This window comes from Typopeltis vanoorti, chromosome 2, assembly GCF_054136105.1.
Source record: "Typopeltis vanoorti isolate ZY-2024b chromosome 2, IOZ_Tvanoo_1.0, whole genome shotgun sequence".
In the NCBI taxonomy this organism is placed as follows: Eukaryota; Metazoa; Arthropoda; class Arachnida; order Uropygi; family Thelyphonidae; genus Typopeltis; species Typopeltis vanoorti.
The window spans coordinates 1,791,422-1,807,083 of NC_143550.1; the positions used below are offsets into that span (position 1 = coordinate 1,791,422).

General features: G+C 38.6%; 1 protein-coding gene across 1 annotated transcript in view; it reads right to left on the reverse strand.

The window, feature by feature from the left end:
• LOC150108777 (insulin-like growth factor-binding protein-related protein 1) overlaps positions 1 to 15,349 on the reverse strand; it is a 44,069-nt gene extending 28,720 nt beyond the window's left edge. The window contains exons 1-2 of the mRNA XM_090410128.1: positions 14,709 to 15,349; positions 5,589 to 5,732 (exon numbers count right to left, since the gene is read on the reverse strand). Of these exons, the coding sequence (XP_090266254.1) occupies positions 5,589 to 5,732; positions 14,709 to 15,147 (583 nt within the window). The 5' untranslated portion in view covers positions 15,148 to 15,349. The remainder of the gene's footprint in view (positions 1 to 5,588; positions 5,733 to 14,708) is intronic.
• Between the last annotated feature and the right edge of the window lie 313 nt (positions 15,350 to 15,662).

The following is a 15,662-nucleotide window of genomic DNA, read 5'->3' on the forward strand; positions in this document are numbered from 1 at the left end:
AAAATAATTACCAATTTTTGTTGATCAGAGATGCTTGAGGAAGTCACAAACTTCAAAGCTGATACAAATTAAAAGCTCAAAAGATATAGAAAGGCTGCCACAGTGGAAAAAAAAAAAAAAGAAGTGTCCTAATTAGTTCAAAAAGAAGACCACAATAAAAATGAATGTGAGCCATCAAGACAGATGCAATAACACCAGAACATAGCGGCAATTTCATTTTGATCAGACCTTTCAGATCATTCATTATACCTCCTAAACATCAGCCTACTTCCAACACAACAATCAATGTATGTTATAACACCTTATGGTAACTTGTTTTGGTAAAGTACTTACGAGCTCTGCATTACTAAATCTTGGTATTTCCAGCCTGGCTCCCACTGATGAGACCTCAATAAAGGTCGAAACCGGTCTGGGTAGTGGCCCCTTGCCTTTAATACAAAACATCATACATCCCCTTCTTGGAGATGTGTTTTGGCATTAAGGGTAAATATTAAGATTAGTGATCAGAGCTCGCTCCACCTTTACCACGAGTTGCCTTGGTCCTGCACTACCTGTAGGACCAGCTAGTCTTGCATAAATTGCAGGCGCAAACTTGACATTTTTGTCTGTTTGCTTACTTGGGAAAAATGGAGTAAAACCAGGTTTAAAATTGCTTGGTATCTGTAACATATATATATATATATATATAACCGGTGTCATCCTCAGATTAAAAATTATTAAAAAGCTTCTAGGATGCAAGCTGAGACATTACATCTCAACCCCGAGATCAACAGATCAATAAGAAAATAAATAAATAAATAAAAATAAATATTACATTGAAGTGCTGCAGTTATAGCGGTTAAAAACATTAAGAAAGCAAAAATTGTAAAATATATATAACTTACTGTTATACTATAAATGTTGTTAAAAAAATGTAATCTTATCCAATTGCAAACTATAAATTACCATCTATAGTAACTATTATTAACGCATTATACAAAAAAACGGAAAAATTTGTATTAAATTCGCTGCAAAAAAAAAAAAAGCAACCTAGAACAACATATTTTGTAAATGCATTAATATGCAATCATAACTTTAATAAAAAAAATCATTGAATTAAAAATAAAAAAATTACTATTCAAAAATACACTATAATATTATTATTATTATTAAATAATATTATTAAAATATTAGAGAACTTTGTACTGAACCACAGGTAATAAAATGTAATATTGTTGTATAAATTGTACAGGCTACATAATCACCAGCCTTGTACTTGAACATAAACCCTTTCTTGACATGCGATGACATGTAATTTATATGAGAGATAATAAACTGTGTATTATTAAAAAATATATTATTATTATTATTATTATTATTATCCCTCTTAACTTCCTACATAACGAAAAACTCTTTATTTTAATTCGAGCGACTAATTCTCTCTCATAGTCTGATTTGGCCTTCCTTACCATACTTCTAACTCTTCTTGCTTGCACTTTGTACTTCTCATGAGTATGCTGATCACTTTTTCTTTATATTTCCTCCACAATGTTTTCTTTTGCAGCTCTTGCTTTATATCCCTACTCATCCACTTCATTCCCACTTGGTTTATCCTCCTCACCTTGGGTCTGCAGTCTGATACTTCTACTCTCAAGCAATCTCTGATCACTTGCCATGCATGACTGACATTCTTTTCTTAGAGCTTCTCAAGCCAGGGCACTGTTCAAAGTTGACTCCTGAGTCTCTCATAATCACCAGCCTTGTACTTGAACATAAACCCCTTCTTGACAGAGAACTCCACGCGTTTGGCAACTTCCCAGAGCAAGACTGCTCTTGGCCACTCTCCCCAATTGGAGGCTGAGTTATGAATACATACCTTGGTTATGAATATATCTTCTGACTTGCTGTTATCAGATCCAATTCCCTTAAACTCCTGGTGTCCTCTATATTATAACTCGCTGTTTCATGAAATTATCCCTCAGCAGCTGTATAAATCCCATTTCCATCTTGCCATGCCCCTTTCTTCCCTCCAATCGATGTCACCATTGTTAATAAAGTTGTTTAGTCTACACTTATGCACTTATTGTGCTGATTTGCCGATACATGCAACTACATCTTCCTGTGGACCCCCTTCCTTGGTCTATAGCAGCACTCAACAGCGTATTTTGTCCTATTTTCCTCTATCTCACACCAGACTTACACTGCTAATCCAGAAAAATTCAGATTCTGCCCAAGAATCTAAGAATAGTCTTTCAGGTAGCGTCGTAAAATATGGACTGTTCCAAGTAATGCTATTTTTTGCAGATCATATGGGGTCACGTCGTTGATGTTTAATTGCTGTAAATAGTTGGACAGCTTCCCTGAAGTTGCACCAAGCACCGATAACTATTGGGATGTGTTTAATGTGTTTAAGCCCCATCCTGCCAACTTCGATTGCCAGATCTCGATATTTAGTAATTTTTCCAGTTCTTTTTGTTAATGTTGTTATCACTGGGTACTGCGATATCAATAATCCAAACCTGTCGATGTTCGATACTTGTGATATGAGGTCCGTCGTGTTCCAGAGAATTTTTGCTGTTTCGTTTTCCAATACAGTCTCTATTTTATGCTGCCCCCAGTTATCAGAAGCAGGAAAACGATATTTTTTGCAAACATGCCAATGAATTATTTTGGCCACTTGATCATGGCGGTATTTATAGTCAATTTGAGCTATTTTGCTGCAGTCACTGATCATATGTTCTACAGTCTCATCTTTCTGATCGCATAATCTGCATTTGCTGTTATTATTGATGTTCAAAATTTTTACATTGATTGCATTAGTTTGCATTAATGCCTGTTCTTGCGCGGCTAGAATAAATCCTGCTGTTTAATTTTAATGTATCCATTATCACGTCTTAGTCAGGTCAAATTTTTCCTCGCTGTCTTAAAGAAACTGTCCGTGCAAGGGTTTATTTTTCGAGTCCACATATCAATTATTTTGCTGTTCTTTTTTGTAATCGAATTTATTTCCTATTGGTTTTAAGGGCCTTCTTGTGAAATGGCGTGGAGCATCTACTCAGTTCTATTGTTGATGTAACTCTTTAAACTAATTTCTTCTTCTCCCACAGTGTGTTTCACTTACATCAGACAACGTCGACATATTCCTTTTGGTAGGTACAACCGGTCAACATCACTTCGTGGATGTAATGAACGACGCATAGTCATAAATTTTCTAGTTTTCGGTCTAGTTTGTCCAGGTCTTCTTTTGTCCATTCTATTATGCCAACTGTGTAGCAGATCACTGGTACAGCCCAAGAATTCATTGCTCTAATTGTGTTTAATCCATTTAGTTTTCTTTTCAGAATATTTCTAACTCTTTTGATGTATTCTGATGCTGCCTGCTGTTTAACTTTCGAGTGGAGAATATCATTGACTTCTAATATTCCTAGGTATTTATAGTGTTCTTCAGCTGAAATTTCTTTTATATATTTCTCTTCATCAAAATTAAAACTGCTAATGTCATTAATTTTTCCTCGTTTAATTTGCAATTTTTATAAAATAGCAAATTTATCCAAACCAAATACCATTTTGAACGTCCTGACTGAAAACACAACTGTGTTCAGTAAAGAGTCTATTTGCTGGGCCGATTTTCCATATAACTTCAAGTCATCCATATACAACAGATGGGAAAGTTTAATATTATTTTTAGGAATTTCATATCGAAGTTTTGATTTCTTCAAAATTATTCATAAAAGTATTAAAGAAATGTCGAAGTTTCATCTTGAAAAGTTCCACGTCTAATGTTAATATCTCCGGTTTGTTCATTATTGATTATTAAAGTTGTTTTCCATGATTTCATAGCAGCGACTAGAAACGAACATATGTTTTTGCTAATTCCAAATATTTGTAGTGATTTTAGGATCCAGCAGTGTGGGAGGGAGGGAGGGGGGGTCAAATGCTTTCTTGTAGTCTATTCATGACATGTTCAAGTTAGTTTTTCGTCTTTTTGTATTTCTGAGGATGATTTTATCTATAAATATCTGGTCTTTTGTTCCTCTAGATTTTTGAAAATTGCCTCTTTGTTCAATCGGATAAATCCGGTTATCTGATAAGTAGTGGTATATGGAATTTGCTAGGATTGCGTGATCAGCTTAAGAGTAGTTGGTAGGCATGTTATTGGATGATAATTGCTTGGTTCCGCACCCTTAATCGTTATCTTTCATGAAGAGAAATGCACGCCCAAATATCACCCGGTCTTCGAATGAGCCTGACTGCAACAAATAATTAAATTGTTCTGCCATTTGACTGTGCAGATTGGTTTGTGCTTTGACCAAAGTCCAAGCAATTCGTTTTCGCGAGGTGCGCTCCAGTTTTTCGAAGCTTGTGCACTGACCATTTCTTCAGTAATATTGCTTTTGATTTTTGTTTTTCATTCTAATTCTCTTTCCTTAATCCATGAGGCATTACTATTATGTACAATGGGATTGGGCCAGATTGACTTCCAAAATTCGAGTGTTTCTTCCTTTCCGGCGAATGATTGTTTGCATTTGTGTTTCCCCTGCAGATATTTGCATTTCAAAAATCGAACGTATATTATCAGTTCTAGTATATGGATGTATTTGTATAAAAATACGCATCTCAGAGCTTGTAGGTTTAAGCTGATCTTAAAAAACAACAACAATGATTGGTTAGCTACTGTTTAATGTTTTAATGCGATGATGATTAATAAATGCGTGCGATCAGATAAATTGATACGCATGTAAGTTATGAGTCACTCAATGTGCTGGCGAGAGAGAGAGAGAGGGAGGGAGAGAGAGAGAGAGAGAGAGAGAGAGAGACTATTCATCGATTTATTTAATGAGTTTTTAGTGTTGTGTGCAGTGCAATATGCCATTGCGTTTGACTTGTGTGCGTTGAATTAATACATAAGCTTCATAAAAATTGCTGTGTTTATGCTTCAACAGTCTATTTATTGATTACTGTCTGAAACGTGGGCGCATCACTCTGCGGAAGTTGAGTTCAAACGTAACTGCGCAAATTCGAAACGCACACTTTGCTCTACACATGCGGGCAAACAGTGGCGTAGCTAGGGGAGGGCAGAGCGGGAGATCCACCCGGGGCTGCACTTTCCACCTTTTTGAACTTTTGCAGTTAATTCTAAAATACAGTCTCGAGAACTGAGTTCTCGAGACTGTATTTTACAATACAATAAAAACTCCTCTCACAACTAGCAACAAAACTACAGTATTGTTACTAGTTGTGAGAGAAGTTTTTGTAAATAAAATTGATTAAGAATTACCTGCATCACTATGAAACAGATTTCGCCAATGTCATCGACGATTTTGCTAACAGAAAAGAGAGAAAAACAACATTTTAGAATGTTGGAATTAAAGTTTTACTTCAAAAATTAAACATAGTGCTTTAATGTAATTCCTTATACGTCGTTTTGACTTTTTGTAGTATTTTTGGTGTGTGTGTGTGTGTGTGTGTGTATTGAGAGGGGCGGCAAACTCAGGGGTCGCCCCAGGCGGCAAAAGTGTAGCTATGCCACTGCGGGCAAACAAACGTCAAGTTCTAATTCTTTTTCTAGCTTAAAAGACATGCGAATAATCAAACGGTTTCTTTCTTACTTGGCAAGCTGATTAATGTTCCGTCTCCATGATCGATCCTCCACTCCATCACAGGAACTGGCCAACCAGTAGCCTCACACGACAATGCCACGTAACTTCCGGTTTTGTTATAGACGTCATCAGGGGCTGACACAATACGAGGAGCTAAAATTTATTAAAGAAAAAAAAATATTAATTTCTATGCGTTGATGTGTGCATTACAGAAACTGCAACTCTGCTCCGCTTGTACTGCTTACTAACTAGAGCACCTCATTTTCGCAAATGAATTCACTTTTTTTAATCACCTACGATACCAGCAGCTAAATAATGACACTGCTAATAATTCTTCCCATTACTTTTGAATGTGTAAAAGACGAACCGATAAATGGGTACAGGTAGGGAAAGGGTAGACGTGCGTATGAAGATAGTTTACATAATTAGAAAGTAAAATATTGTTAATATGGTAGCGCACCCCTGACAATTAATATTAATGCAGACATGCGAAAGTTGCAATTTGTTGGCAACTTTTTCCGGGTTGATAATTACCGACTGTTATTCGATTGCAGAGCGATGACAATCACCGCTAAACACGAAGGATTAGGAAGAAAATGAACACGTTACTGCGATTAATATTATTGTTAATTATTTATTGCCGGTTTTTATTTTTAATGATAGTTAATGTAAACACAGTAATAAGCGATTAGTTCAAAATGTTGAACTCGGTCAACTTTAATTTTATTCTCGCTGATTAAGTAATTAAGATGTAGGTGATGCTTCGGCCAGATCATGACGACAAGTGTGGAGAAGCACAAGTCAAAAGTACTCCACCTTTCAGGGGAATGGTGGGGAAACGAATCGGGTTTGTTGAACCACACTGGTGATGGTTGCTGATGGAACCGGCACATATTTCCATGAGCTGTTCAAGCTTGGGCTGTGGCTTTGGTCGGAATGGCTTTTCTCCAGGCGATCTCGTTTCCCTCTCGTAGAAACAAAAAAAAAGCAAATGACCTGACTAATTCACAGACTTAATGCCGTTGCCAATCGATGGAGGTGGACGGATTTTTTCGCTTTTCAACTTTAACCTTTTTAATCTTTTCTTTAAACGTCCAGTAAGCGTTGTAAGTAAATTCTAACATTTCCTTTTTAAATGATTAGCAGCTGAAACTTCTATTCTTTTTCTGCGATAATTTCAGTTGTTTTTGCTGTTAAGACTTTTAATTTAATTCATAAAGTTTGATCATTTATTATGCTAGTGAGAGTCACTTTAATTAAGTGAAGTTTAAAATCGCGGTTCAAATGCTTTTCACGCCGGAATTGCATTTTATTGTAATAATCTTTCGAGAGGACGTAACCAAAGCTCGTGGCTGCTGATCCGAGGATAAAATTATAGATTTTTTTTTTTTAATCAGTCAAATTTTATCATTCATACTACCTCTGTTTACGTTATACAGATGTGCGCGTTATCTACACGGAAGTACATGCACAACTAATGTACAGATGCATGCGTCATATGCATTTGATATATTGCATGTATACCTCAATGAAATTCTAATGCTGCGCTGAGTTTATAAATATTGAGCTAAAATATTTCTTATTTTCTGTGCATTTTTAATATTCTGCTTGCCACACTGTAGGTACGCTGAATGAAATCTTTTTCATTTTATATATTGATCAAGGATGAGGCATAACGTATCAGTTTGTATGTCAAAACTTCTGCTAAGCTTATCCGAGGACGTTGGTTCATTTTATTTATTGCTTTTGTTGCTGTATTTAGCAGCACATCTACATAGTTGACGAAGCGCATGTAGTTTACCAAAAAACTGACTCCATGTCATGTCAGGAACAGAGAAGGCGTAGGATTTGTGCACGGAACGAGAATCATATATTGATTACTGCGGAACTTTTTTTCGGTAACAGTCGCGAAAGTCCCTCGTTTGAATGTTGCTAAAGATGTCCTAACTTGTTTTGCGTCGGATCTTCTCCTTGACAGAATCCCATTGGAATCAACAAGGGACGTTTTCTTTGTTCATGGGCCTTTTTTGCAAGCCGCATTACACCTCCAGTAAGCAGAGTCGAAGTCTCGCAAGGGTCAGAGAAATCATCCACCATTGGAGAGAAAAGCGACGGTTGGATTCGAATCCAAATCCTATTGGTTAGTTAGTGATCGGAACGCTTTCCTCTCGGCGACTAGGTCAGTTGGAAAGTCCGTTCTTGTCATAAACCAGAGGATAATGACGGCCTGTAAGTACGTGGCCGCATTAACAGACACGCCACTTTGACGCTTCGTGTATTCACTGGTGTGTCTTGTGCACCGAAACCACAAGATCCAAAAGCATTCTCTGTTGTGAAATCAGTTTGGATGTAAAATAATCCTCACAAAGGACAAAGCACGAAGACACTGGGATGGGGCGGGTTAAGCTTGCGATCACTTAGAATTGCCTAATTTGCTCTAAATTGGCGTTTGAATATTAGCAAAGTGGCTTTGAATAGGAACCATTCAGTACTTCCAGTCTTACAGCGATAATGAGAGTTTTATTTGCAAGAAAGGTTCCAGTGTGTGTGTTTTCCTTTTACGTGCATAACACTCAACAGTAATGCCCCTCATAAATGCTGTTAAGTAGTTGCGGAGTTTTTATGCGGTCAAGTTTCGATGCGATACGACTGGGAAACAACAGACCTTTATGGTGTCTTAATTATCACGTCGCAGGCAAATTAAAGAACGGTCTGATTTAGGAAATGACTTTAAAATGTCCTCGTTTGAAGGAAGTTATTTATGCGTAATGAAACACTTGCAAATCTGTTAAAACTGTTACACACACATACGGAGAGAAAGTTTTTCATTTCATCCTGGATAAAGAGGGCGGAATGGAAGCAAATTGTCCACACAGTTTTCGAAATATGCTGAAATAAAACTGAGAAGGGTAAGTTAACTTAGGGGCAGGCAGCAAATGCAAACACGGTTTTCACTTGGCTGCACAGTAACCTGAACGTCTTCACTATTTGCAGATCGATGTTTGCTTTGTGTTTCGGAGTGGGTTTCCCCCACAATATGCTAGCGAATTACGAAAGCACTGCAGCGAAATAAAGAAGTGTCTTCTGGGAATGCTCGCATCCGTCAGTGTCAAAAAACTTACATTATGCAGCACTTGTACGACAGATGTCGCTATCATCTGTAGAATGTTCATGACCATGATCGAGAGACTTCATCATCGAGAAAAGATGTCATTTCCTCCCCGCTAATTATTCCTTGCTTTTCTCTTTGAACTTTGATTCCTTAAAAATGAACTTCCCGTTGAAATTCTCGTTACTGATAAAACGAGATGTCAAAGAAAAAAAAAGAAGAAATAAAAAAGAGCACAAACAGACAAATATATTTACAACACTATTTGGTCGGAGGAGGGGGGATTTCAGCCGCGATATGAAAAAATACTCATGAAAGTTACCGAAAAAAAATAAACGAATAAATAATGTTTTATGGCTCACGTGTTGAACGGTCAACTGCAGTTGCACGAGATGAACTGCCGTTTAATTTGTGTATAAGACAAGTCAAATACCTCGATGTATGAAGAATATAAAACTGCACGAAATAAAACAAATAGTGAGATAAAGACAGTTTGAACGGGAATATTGGAAGGGTTGCTGCAGTGAATTCGAACATCATTTTTATGGAGAATAAAATCTGAAGAATAATCCAAACTCCAAACAAAGAAAGAAGCAAAATGAAAATATCAGACTGCATAAATGGAAAGATTATTTTCAAAATCCATGCTTAGGAAAGAGTTCAGAATTTAATAGAATCCAATCTAAAGGAATAAAGTTGACGAAAAGGATAACAGAACTTGGGAAATAACAGAAAAGGATTTGGGCAAACTCTTAAAGAACTAAAAAACAGGAAGTCAGCTCGAGTTGATAAGACACAGAATGAACTATTAAAAAAAAAGGGGGGGGTACCGAAAGGATTATGTGATATTCTAAATACAACATTGAAAGAAGGGAAAAAATGATTGGCGGAAGAGCTTAACGATATCATTCTTCAAGAAGAAGGAAAATAAATCCGGAATAAATCTGCAATGAACAAGATTAAAATTTATAGAAATTTATAATTCGAAATATGATAAATAATTTGATTAAATGATATCCGATGAGCAACAAGGAACGCAGCTCAGCAATATTTCTGTGGAAGCAAACAGCAGGGAAATCTGTTTTATTGATTTAACAAAAGCATTCGATAAAATTTTATCAAATTTTAGAACCAATTCAGAGTATATATATATATATATATATATATATATATATATATATATATATATATATATATATATATATATATATATATATATATATATATATATATATATATATATATATATATATATATATATATATACAGTACATGTGTATATATATATTACATACAGTAATATATATAATATATATATATAATATATATATATATATATATATATATGTAATAAATTTTTTAACTTGAGGATATTGTATATGAGGATAACCAAGTAATTTTATAAACTTGGTTATTTTAACTCCTAATCCCAAGTATGCAAACAATTAAGTTAGCGCCTGAAACAAAGTTCAAGTCTAAAGATGGTACAACACCAGGGCAACTCATTGTAAAGGTGGGTAAAGCTCTGATCACTATTCTTAGTATTTTCCAATAATGTAAAGCACATCTCACTAGATGATGTATACTGCAATGCATTATGGGTGGTGTCACTACCCAAACCGGTTTCAACCTTTCTTGAGGTCTCCTCAGTGAGTAGCTAGACCCTAAATACCAAGGTTATAGTAATACGGAGCCGGTCTGGGTAGTGACCCCACCCATAATGCATTGCAGTATACATCTTCTAGTGAGATGTGCTTTACATTATGGGAAAATACTAAGAATGGTGATCAGAGCTTTACCCACCTTTACAATGAGTTGCCCTGGTGTTGCACCATCTTTAGACTTGAACTTTGTTTCAGGAAAGAATTAAAACTTAATTGTTTGCATACTTGGGATTAGGAGTTAAAAAATAACCAACCTATTTAATAAAAAGTTTCATGTACTCTATATATATATAAAGAGAGAGAGAGAGGGAGAGAGAGAGAGAGAGAGTACATGAAAACAACAGATCTATAAAATAAATACAGAACGAGAACAGACTGAGGAAATTAAAATAACCAAAGGAATTTGACAAGGTGACTCATTAAGCCCTGCCTTATTTAATTCAGTGATTGATGAAATAATAAAATAAGCAGACAGAATGTAAACGTGTGGAATACATATTAAAAATGAAAACTTAGGACAGGACACGCTGATGGTATCAGTTTACTGCCAGAAAATGAAGACAAAAATGCATTCGGTAATGGTAAAGCAACAGAAATGCAAAATCATCTCAAGATATCAAGAGAAAAAACTAAAACGAAGACAGTTGATTGAGAACTCACAAGATGGAAATTGAAGAAGATAACTGAAGAAGTTAGTAAGATAAAATATTTAGGAATAAACTATTATGGCACCACAATAAATGAAGTGCGTAAAAGCCAGTGGAATATCTGGACGACTCATCTGGAAGAAGAGAAGATCATAAGTAAAGGAACAAAAATAAGAATCTACCAAGAAGTGATCAGAGCAGTACTCACATATGGAGCAGGAACAGCAGCTACAAAAATCAGACAAATTGATGAAACCACTGAGCAAAAAACGGCGAGAAAAACTGATCGCGCAACAATATTAAACAAAACAAAACTCACGAATCAGAGAAAGTTGTAAAATACAGCCAGTAAAAGATTGGATCCGAAAACGGAAAGAAGAATAGAAAAATCATAATAGACAGAATATAGTATAACGGAAGTAAATTGTATTAATCCAACGGCACTTACAAGCAATTAGCCTTAATGGCGAAGAAGAAGGAAGAAGGAGTGTCCTTCGAGACTGTCCGTTTAGGATGAGGACATCACTGGAACACCTGCAGGGAGCCATCCTCATACTCAAAGAAAAAGAGAAAGAGAGAGTAAAGTGTGGGGGGGGGGGAGCAGAGAACTGTATACTCCATAATCACCACCATTTTTTTTATATATATATAATTACTGAATGGAACGACTCATCAAGCTGTCACATACTTCCCGCATCGCTCTCGACAGAAGTCAACTGAACTTCGGAGATCTCATTCAAGGATTTGGAAAATAAAAAGGATCGCATTCTAGCAACGGGGATGTTTTTACAAATCGAAATTGTGGATCGACATTCGCTTCTCTCTTGCTCTCTTTGTAAACGTTGCATTTCTACAAATATTGCAAGAGAATTTTATTCGCTTGCTTGTTTTAGAAGTAATTGATAGAACGAAGAAATGCAATCGGACGTTTGACCTTCTTGTAATTTTCAGTTGCTTTTATGTCGGTGCAGCTTCACCTGTTAGGAAAGAAACGCCACGATTTTGCTGCGAGAGAAATTGCTGAGAAGTTTGTTTCACTGTTTCAGTTGCAACCGGACAGCGAATGAGTTCAATGCAGAGGATGTTTTCTTAGGGCAGCGATGACCCGAGTAATATACATGCGCACCTTGCCCGCCGTTGATTTTAATGCCGCCCAGCGAACATAATCTCGTATTAATTTTGAACAAACAACGGCTCTCAGTATCGTGAACACAGTCTTAAGTTAAACATAGTGGCGCGTTTACATCTATTCTCCCTGCGTATTGTACTGTCGATCGCAGTTAAGGTAAATACTCCATGGAACGTCAGGTCCGTTTCTCGGTAGGCGAGTGTACGCCCTCGGAGAGTTAAACGGAATGTCGATTGCAGTGAGCAGAGCAATGGAGTTTCTCGTCGAGGGTGCTCTTCTTCAATTTCTTCTGCTCAGCATTTCCTCGGGCACTTTCGATCCTCGCTGTCGATGATTAATGAGATTAAACTAAACTTTAATCTCATTAATCAGAAGCACAGTTTCTGAATGGGAAAGAAAAGAAAAAATCTCTAAGTTTGAATGAGTCGCTCCCGAGAGAACTTCTCACAACGCAAATATTTTCTGATAGCAAACGCTTCTGCTTCTCCGCCGTCGAATTCTTCATGGGAACAGTGACGACCTTCCTTACTTGATCGCCGCCATTGGTAAAAAATGTCAAGGAATTAAATGAATGCACTCTCAGCGAAGTTAGAGTTCAAATTCAGAACGTAAAGGGGGGGGGGGAGAGGAGTTTTTGTTGTTCTTCACGAAACTGCGAAGACGGCAAATGAATTTCGCAGAAGGGAAACGTTTCGAGCTCACCTCAACAAAAAACATTTTGTTGAAGTGCGTTCTGAGGTCAGTTTGTTCTGTCTTTTTTGCGGCAAGAAGTAATTTTCGGAGAAAAGGCGCAAACATTTGTCTTAGATCGGCTGATCAGTTTGCGGTGCAAAACAAGCAGAAACGTCTTTCAGAGGCTTGATGAGTTCGAATGAAGGGGAGCGTGGAGGTCTTGCGTGGGTTGGCAAGAACAACAACGACGAGTTGCTCCGTCCAGCGACGCCTGATTCAGAACGACGAATGGACGGGCAGCTTTAGCCCGATGCGTCGCACCGAATGTGTGTGTCAGCGGTTTCTGAAACGTGATGGCAAAACCATTCGCTCCCGACCACAAATTATTTACTTCGGAAGTGACATTTACTCTGTCGGACAACACTGCTGACGACCGCATGCTACGTGAAAGTTTTTTTCCGTCAGGAAGATTCTTCACGATACGAAGTGGATTTCTCTTTTTCCGACCAGGAAGTGTCACTTTACTGCTCGAAATGTTCCCGTGCAGGGCTTCTACAGCGAGATCATCATCGCACTTCTCTTTGCGGAAGTAACGGGTCAAGGATGTTAATGCACATGTAGCGGGTGGTGTCAGATTACATAATTTACGAAACATTTAACGCCGCTTGCACTGCTTGTGCGTCGTCTCTCGCAGAAGCGTTTAAATTTGTGGAGTGTGCTTCCCCTCGAATGAGTTTGCCTGAAGTGCGACGAGAAATTCGCAGCAGGCGAAGAAAAAACAAAAGTGTTCCTCCCTTCCCCTCCCCCATCGCACGACGTTTCCAATTCCTGTTTCAAATCAGTTCCGCCTTCCACGAATCGGAATTAGTAGAATACAGTTGCAATTCCCTTCGATGTGGCAGGAAAGCTCGTCCCGCCAGGAATCTTTCCAAGATGCATCGCTTCATCAAAAAAAGAAAAAAAAAAAGAAAAAAAAAAGAAAAAAAAATCTCTCTTCAGTTTTGCAGCCACGCAGAGCTCTCCGTTCGGATCCAATGCACAAGAAGGATGTATTCTGCTCCCAAGAGCCACGCGAAGACAGTTCGCATGCAATTTGTTTTCGAGATCGAAAACCGTTGCTCCCCCCAACACCACCACCCTCCTTATTGGACGGCCGAAGCAGCTTGAATGATTTGCATGTTGGACACCTGGAGTAGAGTTCCGAATGATGCACTCTCAACGCCCCCTTTAACGTCAGAAATCTCTTACACGTTTGTCTCCTTTCGTGGGTGGGATTCCCATAAAGCAGAGTAGAAAGTGGGCAGCGCCAGCTTCGTGCTCGGTCAGAAGATGCCTCACGAACAACATCGAGATTTTCAGTTGCAAAGAAAGGATCGACAGTGCAGGGAGGCGTCGATGTTGCAACTGTTTATCAGACGCAACATTGACCGTGCAACGTAGAAGTTGAGTGTTAACGGAGGACTGAAGTGCCGGTGGAGAGAGAGAAAGAAAGAGAGCGATAACACAGTAGATGAATATCCTGGTAGCGGGAAATAGATTACACTGACGCTCGTTAATATTTTCAGGAGTGCCTTTTTCTCCTGTAAATGATGCAATCCTCGATGCTTTTTCTCGATGAAGGGGGTCTGCGCAAACGCAGTTCAGAATAAATGGCGCCACTTGGCCGATTGGTCTGGTTCTTACGAACGCATTCTCAGGAATGCGTAATAATGACCCTATTAATACGAAGCGCAGCATTTCTGTTATTAGTGAGCATTTTGTGGTTAAGGCATCCTTCGTGCTACGGTTTCTTACGATGGCCCACCACTGTCGCTTGTCGAGTTGACATTTCAATGGAACCCCATTAAAAATAAATAAATAAAAAACAAAAATAAGCAAAAGGTTTTTTTTTTTTCTAGATGTACCTACCGGTTTTACAGGGTCCCCTGTTTAGAGCCTTGAGCCCATCTCTGCGTCGATATCGCGCTTCCGTTAACTGACATTCGTTCTCGTAGGTCTTTCCGTCACTGCCGCAAAGGGGATCGGTGCGAGTGCAGAAACACAGCGATTCGGGAAGATCACCGGGAGCGAGATCTGTACGAAGGCGGCACTCCAGATTTTCTCCGCAGGAGCCGAATCGGGGGTAATCGGGCAGCTTGGGATGATCGCATCTCTGGCCCTCCTTCTGGCCGCAGACGTAGCAACAGTCGCATTCGTCCTTCACCATCCCTGCGAAGCACTCTTTCGGCGGGAGGCAGGAGGACAGGTCGCACTGTCCGCAGTTGAGTTTCGGAGTTTTGTGCTTTAAGGACAAAGCGGAGGCTGCCGACAGTGCAGCCATTAACATCAAAAGCACGGAGGAAGACATGTTTTCACACCGCTACTGCGCCTCAACCCTTTCGATACTAATTGGGCGGACAGCTCGCTGCTTTCTTTCTTTTTTGTTTGTGTTACTGTTGTCGCTCGATAGCAAAACGCCACGTGCTCCTCGGCAACTCCACAGGACTCTGAAAATGATGGAACCCCCCACGAGGATTTAATTTCGCTTATTCCAAACTTTAAGTCGCATCTATTAATTTCGGTTATTCTGCGCATGCTCGCATCCCACTCCATTCAAGGTCTGCACATGCGCGTGGGGAGTGTTTATTTTCGTCCGAATCGGTTTTGTGTTTGGTGCTTCAACGTGTTGACTGTTTTCTATCTTATCGCATTATTTATTGAGGTGTCCTTCGGCATCCCCGAGCGAGTGAGAAAATCTTAAAAAGAGACTTCCGCTTTCAGGAAGCAAACGGTTAGTGGAGCGAAGCTTCCACGGGGTTGCAGCGGAGAAAAGGGCAGCAGTTTGAGCCAAACGCACAAAAACCCGCACCCCTTCCCCCGATT